The 16,406-nt window shown below is 35.5% G+C and overlaps 2 protein-coding genes across 7 annotated transcripts in view; one reads left to right on the top strand and one right to left on the bottom strand.

The window, feature by feature from the left end:
* Positions 1–16,406, top strand: part of DNAH7 (dynein axonemal heavy chain 7) — a 246,362-nt gene that overhangs the window by 229,445 nt on the left and 511 nt on the right. The window contains exons 62-65 of the mRNA XM_063077559.1: positions 1,422–1,652; positions 7,423–7,575; positions 9,082–9,259; positions 14,825–14,928. Coding sequence (XP_062933629.1) covers positions 1,422–1,652; positions 7,423–7,575; positions 9,082–9,259; positions 14,825–14,928 — 666 coding nt within the window. The remainder of the gene's footprint in view (positions 1–1,421; positions 1,653–7,422; positions 7,576–9,081; positions 9,260–14,824; positions 14,929–16,406) is intronic.
* SLC39A10 (solute carrier family 39 member 10) overlaps positions 545–16,406 on the bottom strand; it is a 118,784-nt gene continuing 102,922 nt past the window's right edge. For 4 of the 6 annotated variants that reach the window (XM_063077562.1, XM_063077563.1, XM_063077564.1 and 1 more), the window contains one exon: positions 1,202–1,604. The gene's annotated coding sequence lies outside the window, so the exon portion shown is untranslated. Of the gene's footprint in view, positions 626–1,201; positions 1,605–14,838; positions 14,862–16,406 lie in introns of those variants that run through there. The other 2 variants (XR_010021568.1, XM_063077561.1) reach the window with 2 other exon arrangements.

Below are 16,406 nucleotides of genomic sequence, written 5' to 3'. Positions count from 1 at the left end.
TCCAAACAGAATTCGTAAAACTCTAAGGAAAGTTGGTAAAATGGAAAAAGGTAAGATAAACAGTTACGAACAAATAGTGCCCAGTTGCTCTTAATTCTCAATATCAGTTGAATATTACTTTCAAAAACCTATCACCCCAATTATGTTATTTTGGTGTGTGAGAAATAGGTAAGGGGAATATTTGTGCTACTATTTTTTTTTCTTACATTTTTTGAAGGGCTATAGGCCTGGGATTTGTTTTTTGTGGAGGCACAGACCTTGTTAGAAAATAAGAATATTTTTAATGAGTTTATATTACGTTGTATGCCATTAAAATACAAATAGAAATAGTATTTCTAGAACAAGTATTTCACTTGTTTTGGCCAAATGCTCACTCTCTTTTTTTGTTCTGATTTGTTTTATATATTTAGTTGTAAACCCAGTACTTTGGGATCATTATAAAGTATTATTATAGAGGCATGTCTCTTTTTTAGTAACACATAATTAAACTTACCAACATTTTATTTTATTCTGCAACTTTATAGGATCTTATGGTATGTAGTAGGTAATATTAAAAGTAGAAATGTAGGGGCTGACTGGGTAGCTCAGTTGATTAGAGCGTGATGTTATAACACAGAGGTCAGATCTGGAAAGGAAACGAAGTCTGAGAGAAAACTAAACACAATTTCTTTGAATTGAGAAAATGTGACATATTAATTTATATTCTGATAGTGTTTGTTCTTTCTCAACGTGCGCACACACACATACACACACTCGCACTCATTTGTTTGAAGAGTTAAGGTATTTTTCCAGAAAACATAGATTTATTTTCGCAGTGCCACGATAAACATAAAAAATAAAAATTGAATTAAAATTCTCCTTCTTTGCTTTCAATGTGAATCACCAAAGTCTGTCTTTCCTCCATAACTCTTTCAACTGCTTGGAGGAGATGAGCTTATTTTCTTTGCCCTACTTGTTCGAGGGGAAAACTATATCTCTGCTTTTGGCAACCAGTAGGCACCAGAGTTACTAGCAAACACATTTTGTGGCAAGCTTTCTCAAAGCAAGATCAGATTTTCTGCCTCGGGGTTTTAATGCCCATCATCACTTGGCCACTCCCCCAATGTCAATGCTTCTTCTCCCTCTGTCTGCAGCATCTATTTCTCCCCCTCCACCCAGGCAGCAAAATTTGCAGCTTATTTGTTTTCTCCAGACCCTCTCTTGCCTCTGAACATGTCCCTTTTCCTCTTCTCTAACAATCATTTCCTCTTGAAAATCCATCCCTATGCCTGTTTTCATCACATTAATACATTCTGTATGGAGAAGAATCACGGATAAAAGAGCAGTGTTCATTCTTACAAAGATTTACCTTAGGATTTTTTTTTATTCAGCTGTTCTTAGACCTTTATGAGGTTTTTTGAGTTATACTTTGGATTCTTTAGTCTCGTTCAGCAGGTGCTGATGCAAAATCATCAGATGAAGTAGCAGATGAGGTCGCTGGTGACATCTTGGGTAAACTTCCAAACAACTTTGACATTGAGGCTGCAATGAGGAGATACCCAACAACTTACACTCAGAGCATGAACACTGTACTTGTCCAAGAGATGGGACGGTTCAATAAATTGCTGCAGACCATAAGAGAATCATGTATTAATATTCAAAAAGCAATCAAGGTAAGATGAAATATACCAAAAACCCCCCCAAACATTGAATTAAATATAGTATTCATTTATTTAGCAAATATTTATTGGGCACAAATACTGTGCAAGTGCTGTTCTTGGTTCTGGGGACAGAAAAGAAATCTCTGCCTTTGAGGAGTTTATAGAATTCTGGGAGTTACAGTTAATAAGTGGGTAAATAAGTATAAAGTATGCTAGATCATGATAGTGTGCTGGATAGGATACATGCTAAGGAGACACAAAGTGTTAAGGAATGAGAGAGACAAAAGCCTGTGTCCTCATAGAGCTTCATTTTAGTAAGGGAGACAATTAAAAACTAAACAAATACATATATAAGTTCAGTAAGTGATAAGTTCTGTGGAAAAAAATAAAACAGGATGAGGGGGTAGAGATGATGGGTGAGAGCTCTTTTCAGGCAGGTTGGTCAGACCCCTGTGAGGAGCTGACACTTGGACAGAGACTTCAATACATTAAGGGAAGCCATGGGACATTTGAAGGAAGAGCATTTCAGGCAGAGGGTATAACAAGTGGACAGCCATGAGAAGCACAAGTATGGCATGGTCCAGGGACACAAAAAGAAAGGCTGAGTGGAGTGAGCATGAAGGAAGTGCCAGGACCAGAAAGAAGCAGCCAGGGGCTGGAGCACAATGGCGTTGTCAGCCATGGTCAGGACCACTGCAGAAAGGATTGTAGGAGAACAAGAGAGCAGGCAGAGACCAATTACGCGATTGCAGTAATCCAGCTGAGATGGGCTCTTGCAGAAGCCTTGGAGGTGAGGAGAAGTGGTTGCTTCTGATTTATCGTTGAGTTTACTAGGCTAGCTGAAAATTGATGTGGGTATCAGCAAGAGAGGAGTCAAGGATCACTCCTAAATGTTTGGTCTAAGCAAGCAGAAGTTCTGGGAAGGGGCAGGTTTGAGGGAGAAAATTAAGAACTGTGTTGTGGTCATATTAGTTTTGAAATGACTGGTGGACTCAATAAAGAGGATGAATTGCTGTTAGATACATGCTTTAAAGTTCAAGAGGAAGGCCAAGACTGGAGATAAATTTCAGAGTCCACAACATATTGATTATGGTTACAAATAAAATTTATAAGTTATCTCAAATATTTTGGTAATACTGATGAGCATAGATTACTTTGAAGCACCAATTTCTCCCACCCAACCACTAAACTCATATGAACTACTTATAATTTCCTTTCTCATAATATTCTTTCATCATTCTCTTCATGTTTCCCTAATTTGGGGAAGAAAATGTTTCAAATTTGACAAACCTAACTTGAGATGATCTTTGTGACCAATGTGGCAGTGTCAATCCATATACTGGACTCATCTCTTTTCTCAATGTCCCAGTGAAATGACCCACCCAGTCTAACTGGGAAAATTACATGTCACATTCTCTAGTATAATACTGAAACCAGATATATTCTTAAAAATTACTACCATAAAAATGACAATATCCAATATATATACAGTAACTATTTGCAAAATACATAGAATAAAACCTGTTTCTTACAGTTACATAAAAGGCAAATAACTACAGTAAGTTTAACAATGGAACATGTTGAATCTGCCCTTTAAAAAAAAAATCAAAGTTCTACTAAGAAACAAAGAAAAGTAGATAAATGGAAATATATATCTTATTCTTGTATTACCAAAAATTCAATATTGTAAAAATGTCGATTTAAAACATACAAATATTAACAAGATTCAATTAAAAGATTTTTTAAATTTCACACTTGAAACATACTTGCTTATAGATATTTATGGGGTACAAAGTTAACTGTCAGCATTGTGTATAACATGTCATGATCAAATCAGTATTGTTAGCACGTTCGTCATTACAAAGCATAATCATTCTTTGTGTCCATTACATAATTTCTCACTAACCCCCCTTCCCCTCCCTGTTTCCCACCTCTGTTCTCTTCTTCTGAAAGTTCAACATATTATTGTGGTTTTTCATTTTTATTCCTTCCTTCCTTCCTTCCTTCCTTCCTTCCTTCCTTCCTTCCTTCCTTCCTTCCTTCCTTCCTTCCTTCCTTCTTTTTCCTTTTCTTTCTTTTTCTCTCTCTCTCTGTCATTCTTAGCTCCCATTTACAAGTGAGGACATGCAGTATACCCAGTATTCTAGCAAATATGTAAATATTTAATAGTGTCACTTGTCGGTGAGGGGGTTAGTCATTAGGAATTCTCATGTTATTGGAAATGTAAGTTGGTGCAACCTCTTTGGAGTACAATTTGGTTATAGCAGTCGAAATATATCAAGTGAAATCTCCTTCATCTTAAATATATATTTATACACACACATGTATGCAGAGTTATAGGCACAGGATGGTCAGCAATATATTATTTTAATAGCAAATGATTAAAATTAATCTAAATATTTATTGTTCAGTGATTATTATAATATACACAATGGAATGCCCATCAATAAAAAGAATGAGGTAGATTTATAGTTGCTGATGTGGAAAAATGCCAGGACATATTGATAATTGATAAAAAAGGAATGTATTTAACTTTATGTATTTTATGACCCAATTTGGAATTTTAAAAAAATGTGCATATGCTCAATAATATTATATTCTCCTGAATTTGCCACATTTGCTTTATCATTCTTTCTTTTCATATACATGTATACATATATGCATAACTATGTATAAATTTCTTTCTGAAGTATTTGAGAATAGTGCTTGCTTACTTTGTACGCCTTTATCACTTTATACTTCAAGGTCTACTTCCTAAAAACAAGGATGTTATTTTATATTACCCTACAGTTATCAAATTCAAGAATAAAAATGTTACTAGAATATTCTTATCTAATCAGCAATCAAAAATTCCAATTTTGTCAATTTTCTAATTATGTATCTTATAGCAATATTTTTTTCTGGTACAGGTTCCAGGCCAGGATCGAATATTACATTCAGTTGCCATGTCTCTACTCTTATTTATTCTGTAACAGTTTCTCAGCCTTTTTTGTTTTTTGTGACACTGACATTTTTTAAGAATACAGACCATTCATTTTACAAAATTCCTGTGTTATTTTTTAAATCAAAAAAATCTAGTTTGCAGTTTTTAAAAAGTAAAACAATAAACAAAAGAAATTGCATATTATAATCTATGAGGCACAATTAAATGTATGCTCAAGAAAGCTCAGATTATTAACTTTGTTTAATTATTTTTTATTTAATTATTAAACAAAAAAGATTGAAAATAAGTGAATTATTTAACTAAAGGATTAATAAGAAAATAAGTGAATTATTTAATGAGAAAAAGGATATCCTGTATACTTAGATTAGGAGAAATAATTTAGAAAGCTAAAACCAAAAGAAGGAGGAAGAGGAGGAGAAAGATGGGGAGGGAGGAGTAGTAGTAAAGGTATAAAAGTATTGAACAATTTCATTAACAAACTAACCTAATTGGTGTAAATTGAACAGTGACTCTGAGAGTATAGTATGTGGGTTTTTTTGTTTTTGTTTTTTTCAAATTCACATAGAGCATTTACAAATATTGACCATATGGAAAACCATAAAACAATTCTCCATAAATTAAAAAGTTTGAGATTACCACAGTACATTCTCTGATCACAGTGGAATTATGATAGAAATGAAAAAGACATTGCAACGTTTTCATATATTAGAAAATTGAATAAAACACTTCTTAATAACCCACAATTTAAAGAAAAAATTTAAATGGAAATTTGTAAATGATTTACATTAAATTACAATGAACAAACAACATATCAAAAATTGGGTTATGCAGCTTCAAATATAGGTTGAGTATCCCTTATCCAAAATGCTTGGGACCAGAAGTGTTTCAGATTTCAGAATTTTTCAGATTTTGGAATATTTGCATTATACTAACTGGTTCAGTATCCCTAATCCAAAAATCCAAAATCTGAAATGCTCCAATGAACATTTCCTTTGACTTTAATTTCAGCTCTCAAAAAGATTTGAATTTTGGAGCATTTGAGATTTCAGATTTTTGGATTAGGGATACTCAGTCTGTATGTATGTTAGAAAAGCAAAAAGCCTAATGAAATAAAAGCAGAAATTAATGAAATAGAAAACAAATATGTAATAGAGATACTCAACAAAGCCAATGGTCCTTATTTTAAAAGACTAATAATAGTGCTCAAGAAAAAGAGAGAAAAAACTAATATCAATAATGGAAAGGAGCCCATTACAATAGATACTGTAGTCTAAGAGGTCTGAAGATGATCTCATGAAAACTATATGCCAACAGATTTGAAAAATCTACATGAAATGAACAAATTCTTGGGAAAATATTAGCTACCAAATTGACACAAGAAGAAATAGAAAATATGAATAATCCTATATGTGTTTAAAAATTAAATGCATAATCAAAAAACTCCTTTTTTTGTGTTAGAAGCCTTCCTCTGGGGTCTGATAATTTTTTGGCTATCTGCTTATATTTATGAATGGGGCATTATCAAGTTGAGTGGACATTATAAGAATGCTGGTTATTGTTGACTGTGGTCTTCACTGCAGTGTAATCTGGCTGGGCTGTTTGGCTAAGAAACACTGAGTAGTATTATGTGTTTCTGCTTGACCTGGTTCTTCCTGTCTTCTTCCTGGAAGACAAAGGCTGGCTTCCAGCATTCTTTGAGCTAAAAGGGAAAAGAGGCCTCAGAATTCTCAGCATCCAATATCCGTGCATTCACTTAACCCCCTTTATTTTAGTATGGTAACTCTGACCTCAACTGGGTCTGGCATTCCCTACTCCATGGATTTTGCATTTTCCTTTCCAGGTTACATTCAAGGTAGGCAATGTGCAGTTTTGGGGGAGAAGATCTAGAAATTTGTTTTTGAAGCAGGTTTCAACAATTCTTTGAACATCACCCTCCACTCCTCACTTTCAGAAGTATCTAGGGCCATAAATTCCCAAAATTTTGGGAGTATTCTGCAATGTATATCTGATTTTTAGCTTTCCCCTCTGCCAGCTTAGGATTAGATTTCTCCTGACTACTTAGTCAACCACCAGCAGTCCATATACTTTCTAGCTCCCAACACTTGTGTTTTCATTGTCTCTTTCCCTATTTTTTCTGCACTTGTGGGCTTATGCCTTTAAAAAAATAAATTACTGTTGTTTTGTGGGGTTTTGAGGAGGCAGCAAATAACATGTGGCTTAGTTCATCAAATTTAATTCAAAATCTTCTCCATATGTTAGTTGAAATAATATTTTCAACTATAAGAAAAACAGAAATGACAATAGCAACTAGTCTAATTATAAGAAAAAACAGGCAGGAATCTTCAGTGGCCTCAAAGTTTTAACATTTGTGCATTAGTGATTCAAAGTTTGATAAGGTTAACTAGAATTCACCATCAAATTCCAGGATATTTTAACTTTTCAAAGCATTTCATGTAATTTTTCTAACTTTACATTCATCACCATCCTTTTAGGAAGGCAGGATGGAGATACATTACTTGTCCATTGAATAGACAGATAAACTATGTTGAAGTTAGGCTGTGATTTAATAACTAGTGAGTAGTCAAGTACTGATTAAGAAGAATTTTCATTAAAATTTAGTTAGATTAAAGCTGTTAATATTTTTCTAAGGAATAGTTCAAAGATTCCATGGCTTAGTTGTGAGCAAAAGCAAAAATCTTCACTTTCTCTCTTTTTTACTATATGACTCAACCTTAAGTAATCACAATTGTAAACAAAGGATTATTTTGAAGGAGGTATTTAAAAGGGGGCTGTTTACAATCTATACTATCATGTTAACTTAGGTTAAATGTGTTTCAGGGGCTTGTAGTGATGTCTACAGATCTTGAAGAAGTAGTTAGCAGCATTTTGAATGTCAAAATCCCAGGAATGTGGATGAATAAATCCTACCCAAGCCTTAAACCACTTGGTAGCTATGTGAATGACTTCCTTTCAAGGCTAAAATTCTTGCAGGTGAGTTCATCCAAATGGTCATAGATTGTTAATTTTCTTCTGGTTTCATTTTCTTCATCAGAATGCCTAATGTGATGAGTATTAATTACTTTCTAGTTTTTCTGTGCATCCCAAGCACAAATGATCACTACTTAATATTTCATATACAATATGTAACTGTTAACACTGAGCCATCAAATTACCAATATTGGAGGTAGATTCTTCAGGAGTAGATGTCCATGTTCAGGGAAGTCAGATGTTCCAGTCAATGACATTTGAAGGCAGAAAACATCTGGCTATGTTGATTTTTTCATTAAATATGTAACATTAAAATAGACCCCTATAGCAAAGCATTTCAGAAAGCCAAACAAGCTTCTTGTGAAGAGCATTGTTTCTTCATTGCCCAGCAGTCTTATACGTTATGAAATGACTAGATTGCTTGTTCAGCCCAAGATGGTAATGACCTCAATGGCTAACTTGTCTCGGAAATGTTCAGTGGGCTGAAGCCTACTTCCTAATTATCTTGTAATACCAGTGCTAAACCATGTTCTTATTAACAATTATATTCATTAGAAGTATTGTTTAATTTCCTAAATACTGTATATATTGCATCAAAACTGAGGAAATTTCTGTAGGGATAAAATGACAACTCCCTTTTCATAGTATAGGCTGTCTGTTGTACTAGAGTCGAAACTAAGGAATTAAAATTGTTCTTGAAAGATGGGGGTCTACCTTGGGCTCTCATAGGGAAAAGCTTTTCAAATTCATTTCTTCAAACTGGCTTCTATAATTTATAATTTAGTTAAAGTCATTATTCAACTAGCTCATCATTAGAATCCATAATATGAACTGAAAATTAAGGTACTTTGGTATTTCTAAGGACCTTAACTTCTCACTACCCTACTTCTTCTAGGAGTTCCATGTACAATATTGTGTTCCCACATGTTGGATTTCATTGTATTTTAGTGAAGTAGAAGAAAATATTTCCAAAGGAATATTCTAATGGGTACTAATGACTAATTAGAGAGAAAAAAAGTGAAAAGACATTACCATCTGACCAGACTTTATGAGGATCTCTTTTATTCAACCATATAACATGATCTATTGTGCAACAATGTATATTAGATGTTCACTATTATATGGAGCTTTTCTGGAGTAACCATTGAGCATGTATGAAACAGACATTTAGACCTACATACATGAAAATTGTAATTCCCAAGCTGATGTAATAGATATGAAATTAAAGCCAGAACAAACATTGATTATGCTACTTATTTTTTAAAACTTTGAGAGTGTGGTTTGTTATTCCTCAGAGCTCACTTATTAGTTTGCCCAAAAGATAACAAGATAACTGGCCGGTTAGCTCAGTTGGTTAGAGCTCAGCCCCGTACCTGCCAGCCACCAAACCAAACCAAACAAAATAAAACAATAGATCATAAGGGGATCTTCGGACAAATTTTATTAAGCAATGTTTATTCGAAAGTTGAAAGACTCTCCTGTGAGGACACTTGTGTTTTGGCATCACAGCAATGGTACGAGGTCGGCCCGCCTGCAGTCTTCTGGCTTTCTGGCTTCTTCTTCACACAAGCCTTCCTGACTGGTGCCCAGCAGAACTATGCCAGGAAATACACGATTCCCATTGATCTGCTTGGGTTTGACTATGAAGTGATGGAAGACAAAGAATATAAGACTCCTCCTGAAGATGGTAAGTGCAGTGACAGAATGAGCTGGGCACTGAACAAAAATTTAATGTTCTTGCTTACTTTCTTCAGCTGTTAAAAAAGTAATCATCATGAGAGTTTCTCAATCCTCAAATGGTTGAGAAAAAAATTCATGGAGAGACAGAGATCAAATGAGTGAGCCAGTGTGTGTGTGTGTGTGAGAGAGAGAGGACGATAAAGCAAATGGGGGAAGAAAATGATAGCAGTTATAGAGGTGAATCCGGATAAAGAGTATATGTCTCTTGTAATGTTTTTTTTCAAAAATTTTAAATTTAGAATTATTTCTAATAAATTAAGAAGGAAGTAATCAAATTAACAATACATGGAATAGTCAACCATAATCTTATGTTGGCCTTGGGGAATCAAGATGGTAGAGTATTGAAAAAATGGAGGGTTTTCCTGGTCCTTCGAAGAGTATACCTTTGCAGACTCCTAAAATATGCATTCTTTCCTGTTATATATGAGGGTACTTCAAAAAGTTTGCAGAAAAATGGAATTAAAAGATAATACAAATCTTTCCATGAACTTTTTGAAGACCCCTTCTACATCCTTCCAAAACTTACAGCTAATGGGAACAATTTTTGTGTGATTGAAGGATTGTCACTTAAAAAAAAAAAAAGAGTAGTTGCTATTCACTGCTGATAGGAATGTAAATTTGTATAACCCCTCTGGAGAATTTTTACCTATTTCTATTAAAACTAAAAATGTGCATTAAAAAAAGAGAATGATTGTGAGGAAATCTTTATTTTCTTAATTGATTTTTTTTTAATACTTTGTGACTTACTCTGATGTTTTATTTCAAATTTAGTGGACAAGGGCCACTATTTTTAAAAAGTATTGATTTTAAAATGCTATAGATTCCTGAATTTTACCAAAATGGTGCTGTCTTTAATGACATTAATCTCTATATATCTATTAATATGTACTGCTTTAACTGTGTCAAGGACAACTCTACTTCAGTAATGAACTCACTGCCTCACTCAATTAGGCACTGGGGATATAAACAGGGAACAACTTAGAATCTTGTCTCCCAACAAATTTATACTCTGGTGGGGGATACTAATAACTGTACATGTAATCACAAAGGTGTATGATAATCACAATACTGTGCCGAGCAGTTTTACTTTAAATTGATTGTCATAAATCTCAAGGAAGTTTGTAACATTATGAAGCAATCCTGCTACTATTCCTTGAGAAATATGCCTTCCCACACTCAGAATGATCACTTATGCCCTCTTTGCCTTTCTCTCTGCCCCCTCTCACGTCATCCTTCATTGAAAACACAAAAAAGCTATCAGAAGAGAGCTTTTAGCACCATCAAATCTAAATCTGTCCACATCTGCACCCTCTGAGAATCCAGATCCCATTTTCTCTTTCCTTCTCAAGGGCTTTTTCCTTTAATTGTGCCTGTCTTTCCAGAATCAACAGTATCTCTTTCAGTACTGGATAATTCCTATCAACATACAACATGCTCTGGAATATCTAAGTCTTAAAACAAATGAAGAAGTGATTCCAATTGTTCTAACATCCACATCCCCTCAGCTACTGTCCCATTTCTCTGCTCTCCTTTATAGCAAAATTTCCCCCCAAAATGGTCTTTACACGCTGTCTCCAGGTTCTTACTTCCTATTTCCTGTTTACCCTTCATCCTTTCCAATCAACTGATGCTGTTCTGTCCAGAGTGTACCAGTGACTTCCATGTTGACATATCCCATGAATTCTCTTCTGTCTTCATCTTAACCTCTTAGCAATTTTCACCAGCTGCCAACTTCATCTTTCTAGAGACATTCTTCTCCCTTTGTTTCCAGGACATCATCCTCTCCTGATTTTCCTTTTCTCACTGGCCACATTCATGCTTCTTTGCTGACTTATGCTCCTCTAAATTCCGGAGTTTCCAAGGACTCGGTCCTGGGACTTTTCCTTTTTTCTAATTGTATCCTCTCCCCAAGTGACCCCATCCTTTTTTTTTTTTTTTGTCTTTAATCATTATTTCCTTGCTGATGTCCTCCAGATGTAAATCTCCAATCTAGATCTTTCCTCTATGATCCAGACCTCTATATCCAACAGCCAATCTGACATCTCCACTTTGCCATCTCCTGGATATGTAAAACAATTAATTTCAATAAATGGCACCACCAGCCAGCCATGAATTCTTCATTCTTCTGCTCCTTCATCTGCTCACATAACATGCAGTTGCTCGCCTATGGTCCTGCTGCCACTGTAAGACTGGCCCGAAAGCGCGAATCTTACTTGTTGGGAAGGCTCATCTCGCAAAGACCAGGAGACAGAGATCGCTGCAATCAAGCAAGAGGTTTTTTTATTCCAGCATGCTGGGGTCGCTCCATCTTCAGGACAGAAGAGGCCCCGAGCTCTTAACACAAGCACTTTTTATTCAGTTTGGTAGGCAGACTTTGGCAACAGGATGAGTTGTACACAGCTTATTGGTCATCTGAGGTGACTTTTAATTTCGTTGGTGGTCTTCAGTGGGGTGGTACACATACGAGGAACTGGGGAATTGACCAATAGCCCACCCCTTTTTCGGTTAGGCCCTTCCTGGAACTTGGTGAACTTTGGGCTCTTTGGAAAGTCCCTTCCCCCTGGCAATGGAAAGTCCTTATCTTCTGATAACGGAAAGTCTCAAGCACCTGGTAGCAGAAAGTCCTAAGTACCTGGTATTGTTTACCCAAAAAGGTTGGGGGCTATCTCTACCTCTACACCACCACCATTTTTATCTAGACTTCTGCTCTAGCCTCTTGTCTTATCTCCCTACTATTGTCATTACCCACGTATAATCCTAAATTTATACAGAAGACACGGAAATTTTTTAAAAATGTAAACATGTCATGTAAGCCCTTATCCTCCATTCAAAATTAAGACAACTAAATAAGTTATTTTTTCCCTTTGTAGTTTGATTAAAATCCAGACCCTTTACCGTGACTGTGAGGCCAGGTGTGATCTAGCTGCTGCTCAATGCATGAGTTCCTCAGGTACAAGCTCATCATGTGCCACTATGGTCAAATCACACTGACCTTCTGAAGTTCCTGGAATGCCTCAAGCTCTGCTCTACTTGGGATCTTTATACATGTTATTCCTAAACCCAGACAGCATGGTGCACACTTTTCAGCTTTCAGGTCTCAGCTTAAGTTAGAGGTCGTCAGAAAGACCTTGCATAAACATTCTGTCTATTGAAACCTCCACTCCACCTGTTATCCTCTCTTACCTTTGAAGGTAATAATGCTTATTACCTTCAAAGCATTAGTCACACTATTTTATGTGTTTCCTTCTTTATTGTCTCTCTCCCATTACAATGCAAATGCCAAGAGAGCGGTGACCTTGTCTGTCTTCCAATTCTCTCCTTAGTGCCTTCGTGTCTGGCACATAATAGGCCCACATGTACTGCTGTAGAAATTCTAAAAATCATGCTGCTTTAACCTACTACAAGTTCACAGAACGTAACCCAACCTTTTTAGCTACCTTTTATACTAATCCTTAATACTTCACTTAAACAGCTTTATTGCAGAAATGCATTTAAGAACAATAAATGCAAGGAGAAAAGGATCACTGGAATATGTGATATTTTAGATCTTTTTTTTCCCCCAGCCACAGCTGCCTACCCCATTATTAATCTGGCTGTTTGATCAGAATCCCTTTATTCTTAACACACTCAGAACGGGCAAATTGCTGAATGCCTGAAAAAATTTAACAACCTTCTGCTAAAGTTGTTTAGCTTGTCTGTTTCTTAATCATATGAGCTTTAAAAAAAAAAAAAAAACTTCCTTCTCTGTACAGCTCACTATACTACATGCCATGCAGATACTAATAAATAGTTTGAACTCCTGCCCTCATAAAATTCAAAATATAGCTAGATAGATTTAGCAACATACCAAGAAGGAAAAATAATTTGGTTCAAACTAAGTATTTGGAAGGGGGAAAGGAGTGTTTAAGTTGGGTAAAGGCAAATCAGGAGAAGGGCAGGGGACAGTTGCCATGGAGTTGCTCTGTGCCATTGCTGGGTTCCAGATACTGCTCAGCTCTTTACATTCAGTCCTCACAATAATCCTATGGTACAGATAGTACTATTATTCCCATTACACAGAGGTGGAAACTAAGGCTCAGAAAGGTGAAGTAATTTGCCCCAGCATGTGGGACGTGCTCTGCAGATCCATCTCTTTCCTCATGTAGATCTGCCCCCTACATTGCCCCAGGCTCAAGGTGAATTTTCCAATCAGCTTTACCAGAGTTAAACTTTGGCAGTTATTGGACAAGTTTTTTGCCAACTAATAAAACTGATATTTTATTCCAACTTATTTTTTCCATCAGTTAAAACGCAGAAGGGAGAAACAGTAAGTCTTCCTCCCAACATACACCACTAAACTATCCACATGCAGCTGTTTAAATTTAACTGTAATTAATATAAAATTTAAAATTCAGTCCCTCCTTCGCACTAGTCATGTTTCAAGTGTTCGATAGCCACATGTAGCTAGTGGATACCATATTGGACAGCACAGATGCAGAATATTTCCATCATTGCAAAAAATCCTATTGGACAGCACTGCTCCAGTGAATTTTTATGTAATACTACACAAAGTACTTTCACCTATACTAGCTGATTTGATTCTAACAACTGCAAGGTAAACAAAGCAGGCATTATTGTCTTATGTTTTCCAGGTTGTTTTTCAAATAAGAAAACAGGTTCTGAGGTTAAATCAATTGCTGGAGGTCACCAAGCAAATTAGGAACAAAAACCTGGTCTTTCCTGAAAGGAAGGATAATTTATTTATTTTCGCAGCTGGCCAGCATGAGCATCTGACCCATTCACCAACACTACGTCCTAACCAACTGAGCTAACCAGCCAGCCTAAAAACCTCACTCTTAAGTTTCACATTGCTTCTCTTGACATCTGTGCAACACTAACGAGTATTTTTATGTGCAGATACCTATATTCAATCAATGATGCTTTACAGACATGTATAGCCAGAGAATGTGACCTGCGTTTTATTGATTTCCTAATTTGTGCTCTTTTTCAGCTGTTAGTATATGACATTACATTCTAGAAAGTTCATCTCTGTGTCTTTTCATCATTCAGACTAAGAGTTCTTGGCAATGGGAATAAATTCTAAAAGAGGAGGAGAAATTTAACTCTCACAACATTAGAGATCTGCAGAAGGGCATTTTGTTCATATGCTGCCTAGCCCTATAAAATAACATTAAGAACTTTTTGCAGATTTCATGGCTTCTGTCTACATATTATAATCATTGTCAATTAGAAATATAAATCTGATAACATTCACACACACTGAAGACCTCCCATAGGCTAATTTAAAACTCCTTTTCTTTTATCTTCCACACCTAATTTTACTATTGCATTACTTCATTAGGCAAAGTATAGATGTTATTGAAATATGGATGTTAAAACACTTGGGAGATTGCTTTTGTTTTAGAACAAGTCTTAGGTGATACTAACCTAGAATCATCTGCATAGTAGTCTCTTGTAAGAATTTAAGATTCAGAACTCATTGTTATATTAACCTGTTTCTCTTATATTTAAGGTGTTTTCATTCATGGATTATTTCTGGATGGAGCTTCCTGGAATAGAAAGATCAGGAAACTTGCAGAATCGCACCCCAAAATTCTTTATGATACAGTGCCTGTGGTTGGTATTTTTTAATGATATATATGTTGGGGGGCGGGGGTTGGCTATTAGGGGCTATTTTATATTTTTAAAGCATAGAATACAGTTCCATATTTTATAAAACATATCTTATATATATAAAGTACCCCCTGCATGTGTATATGAGGGTATTTCAAAAAGTTCGTGGAAGATTCATATTATCTTTCAAGTGAATTTTTCCATGAACTTTTTCCAAGTACCCTTGTGTTTACTATGTATTTTTTCTTACATATCATTGACCTAAATATGTGAAACTTGCTGATTAAAAGATTACTATATGAAAACCATCTTCGTAAAAAGCTACATTTTCTAGGCACCTATCTTCAGCATGTGCAGATTAAGCTACATAAGTATAATTGTTTCCATCTGTTACTGAATCATGAGAAAGCGGCTAGAGAGACTTTCACACAATTTAAAGGGCAAGTCTACGATGGCGCGATAAAATACAGGCTGTGGGATCTGGGGGTAGCTCAAAAACAGGTAAAAAGTCCTTTGAGCAGCTATAACAGGTACAGTGAGGGCTCGGCTGACAGCCAATTGCAAGAAACCTGCCACATGAGCTTAGATACTGTGGGCAAAGAAAGTTGAAAATGAAACCCAAATTAAAAGTCACAAGGGCAATAAATATATGTTTGCAATTTCAGGAGTTGACTTTTTTTTTTTTTTTTTTTTTTTAATTTCACATGGAAACTTTAGCTTGCAGTGAGTAGAAGAAATTTATTTATAAATGGGCAATGACTCTCCTGGATAAGGAAGTCAGCTAGTTCATAAATAGATGTTCTCATTAGAAAAATCCACTCTTGCATTGAAATGAAATACATCCAAGTTGAGAGTATTGAGTCTTATATTGCGGTTAATATCTGCAAAACTGCTTTGTGGATTCCACAGTTATGTGAAGGAGATAGAAAAACCTGCTCCTGCATAAAATTTGTTTTGACCTGAGAAACCTAAAAGAGGGCTTTGAACAGTGGGGCAGTCAAGTCCTATCAATCACCTCAATCATCCTCAATGATTGCTATCATTGCTACTACTAGAAAAATGAATTAATTGGATTCTAAAACAGCTTTATGACCATAGTTTGTTTTTCCCTATTATATTCAAAGGTCAGATTGCCTCAAAATCTTATTTTTAAGATTGGTGAGATTCAACAATAAATTGTATGCTTCAAATTCTGGGAACTCGGTTAATGACTAAAAAAATGTGGGCATACTGCAGTTATAAAGGACTGCAACTGCACTTTAAACAGATAGCAAAATGTACATAATATCTTCTTTAAAATAGTCTCCTAAACTGGAAAGGTGTTAAACAGCTGTTGATAAAAATCTCCAGAATTTATGGGGATTGGCTTTCAATTAATAAGGCACATGATTCTGAGTATCAATTCTCACCTTTGAAGTTATATCTGATTTTTTATTTTTGTAATTCTACGCACCAAAAGTCATCCCCAGGTAAGTATGGAG

This window comes from Cynocephalus volans, chromosome 1, assembly GCF_027409185.1.
Source record: "Cynocephalus volans isolate mCynVol1 chromosome 1, mCynVol1.pri, whole genome shotgun sequence".
Lineage (NCBI taxonomy): Eukaryota > Metazoa > Chordata > Mammalia > Dermoptera > Cynocephalidae > Cynocephalus > Cynocephalus volans.
Note: the sequence above shows the minus strand (reverse complement) of the source record. Positions and strands in the feature narration are given on the sequence as shown.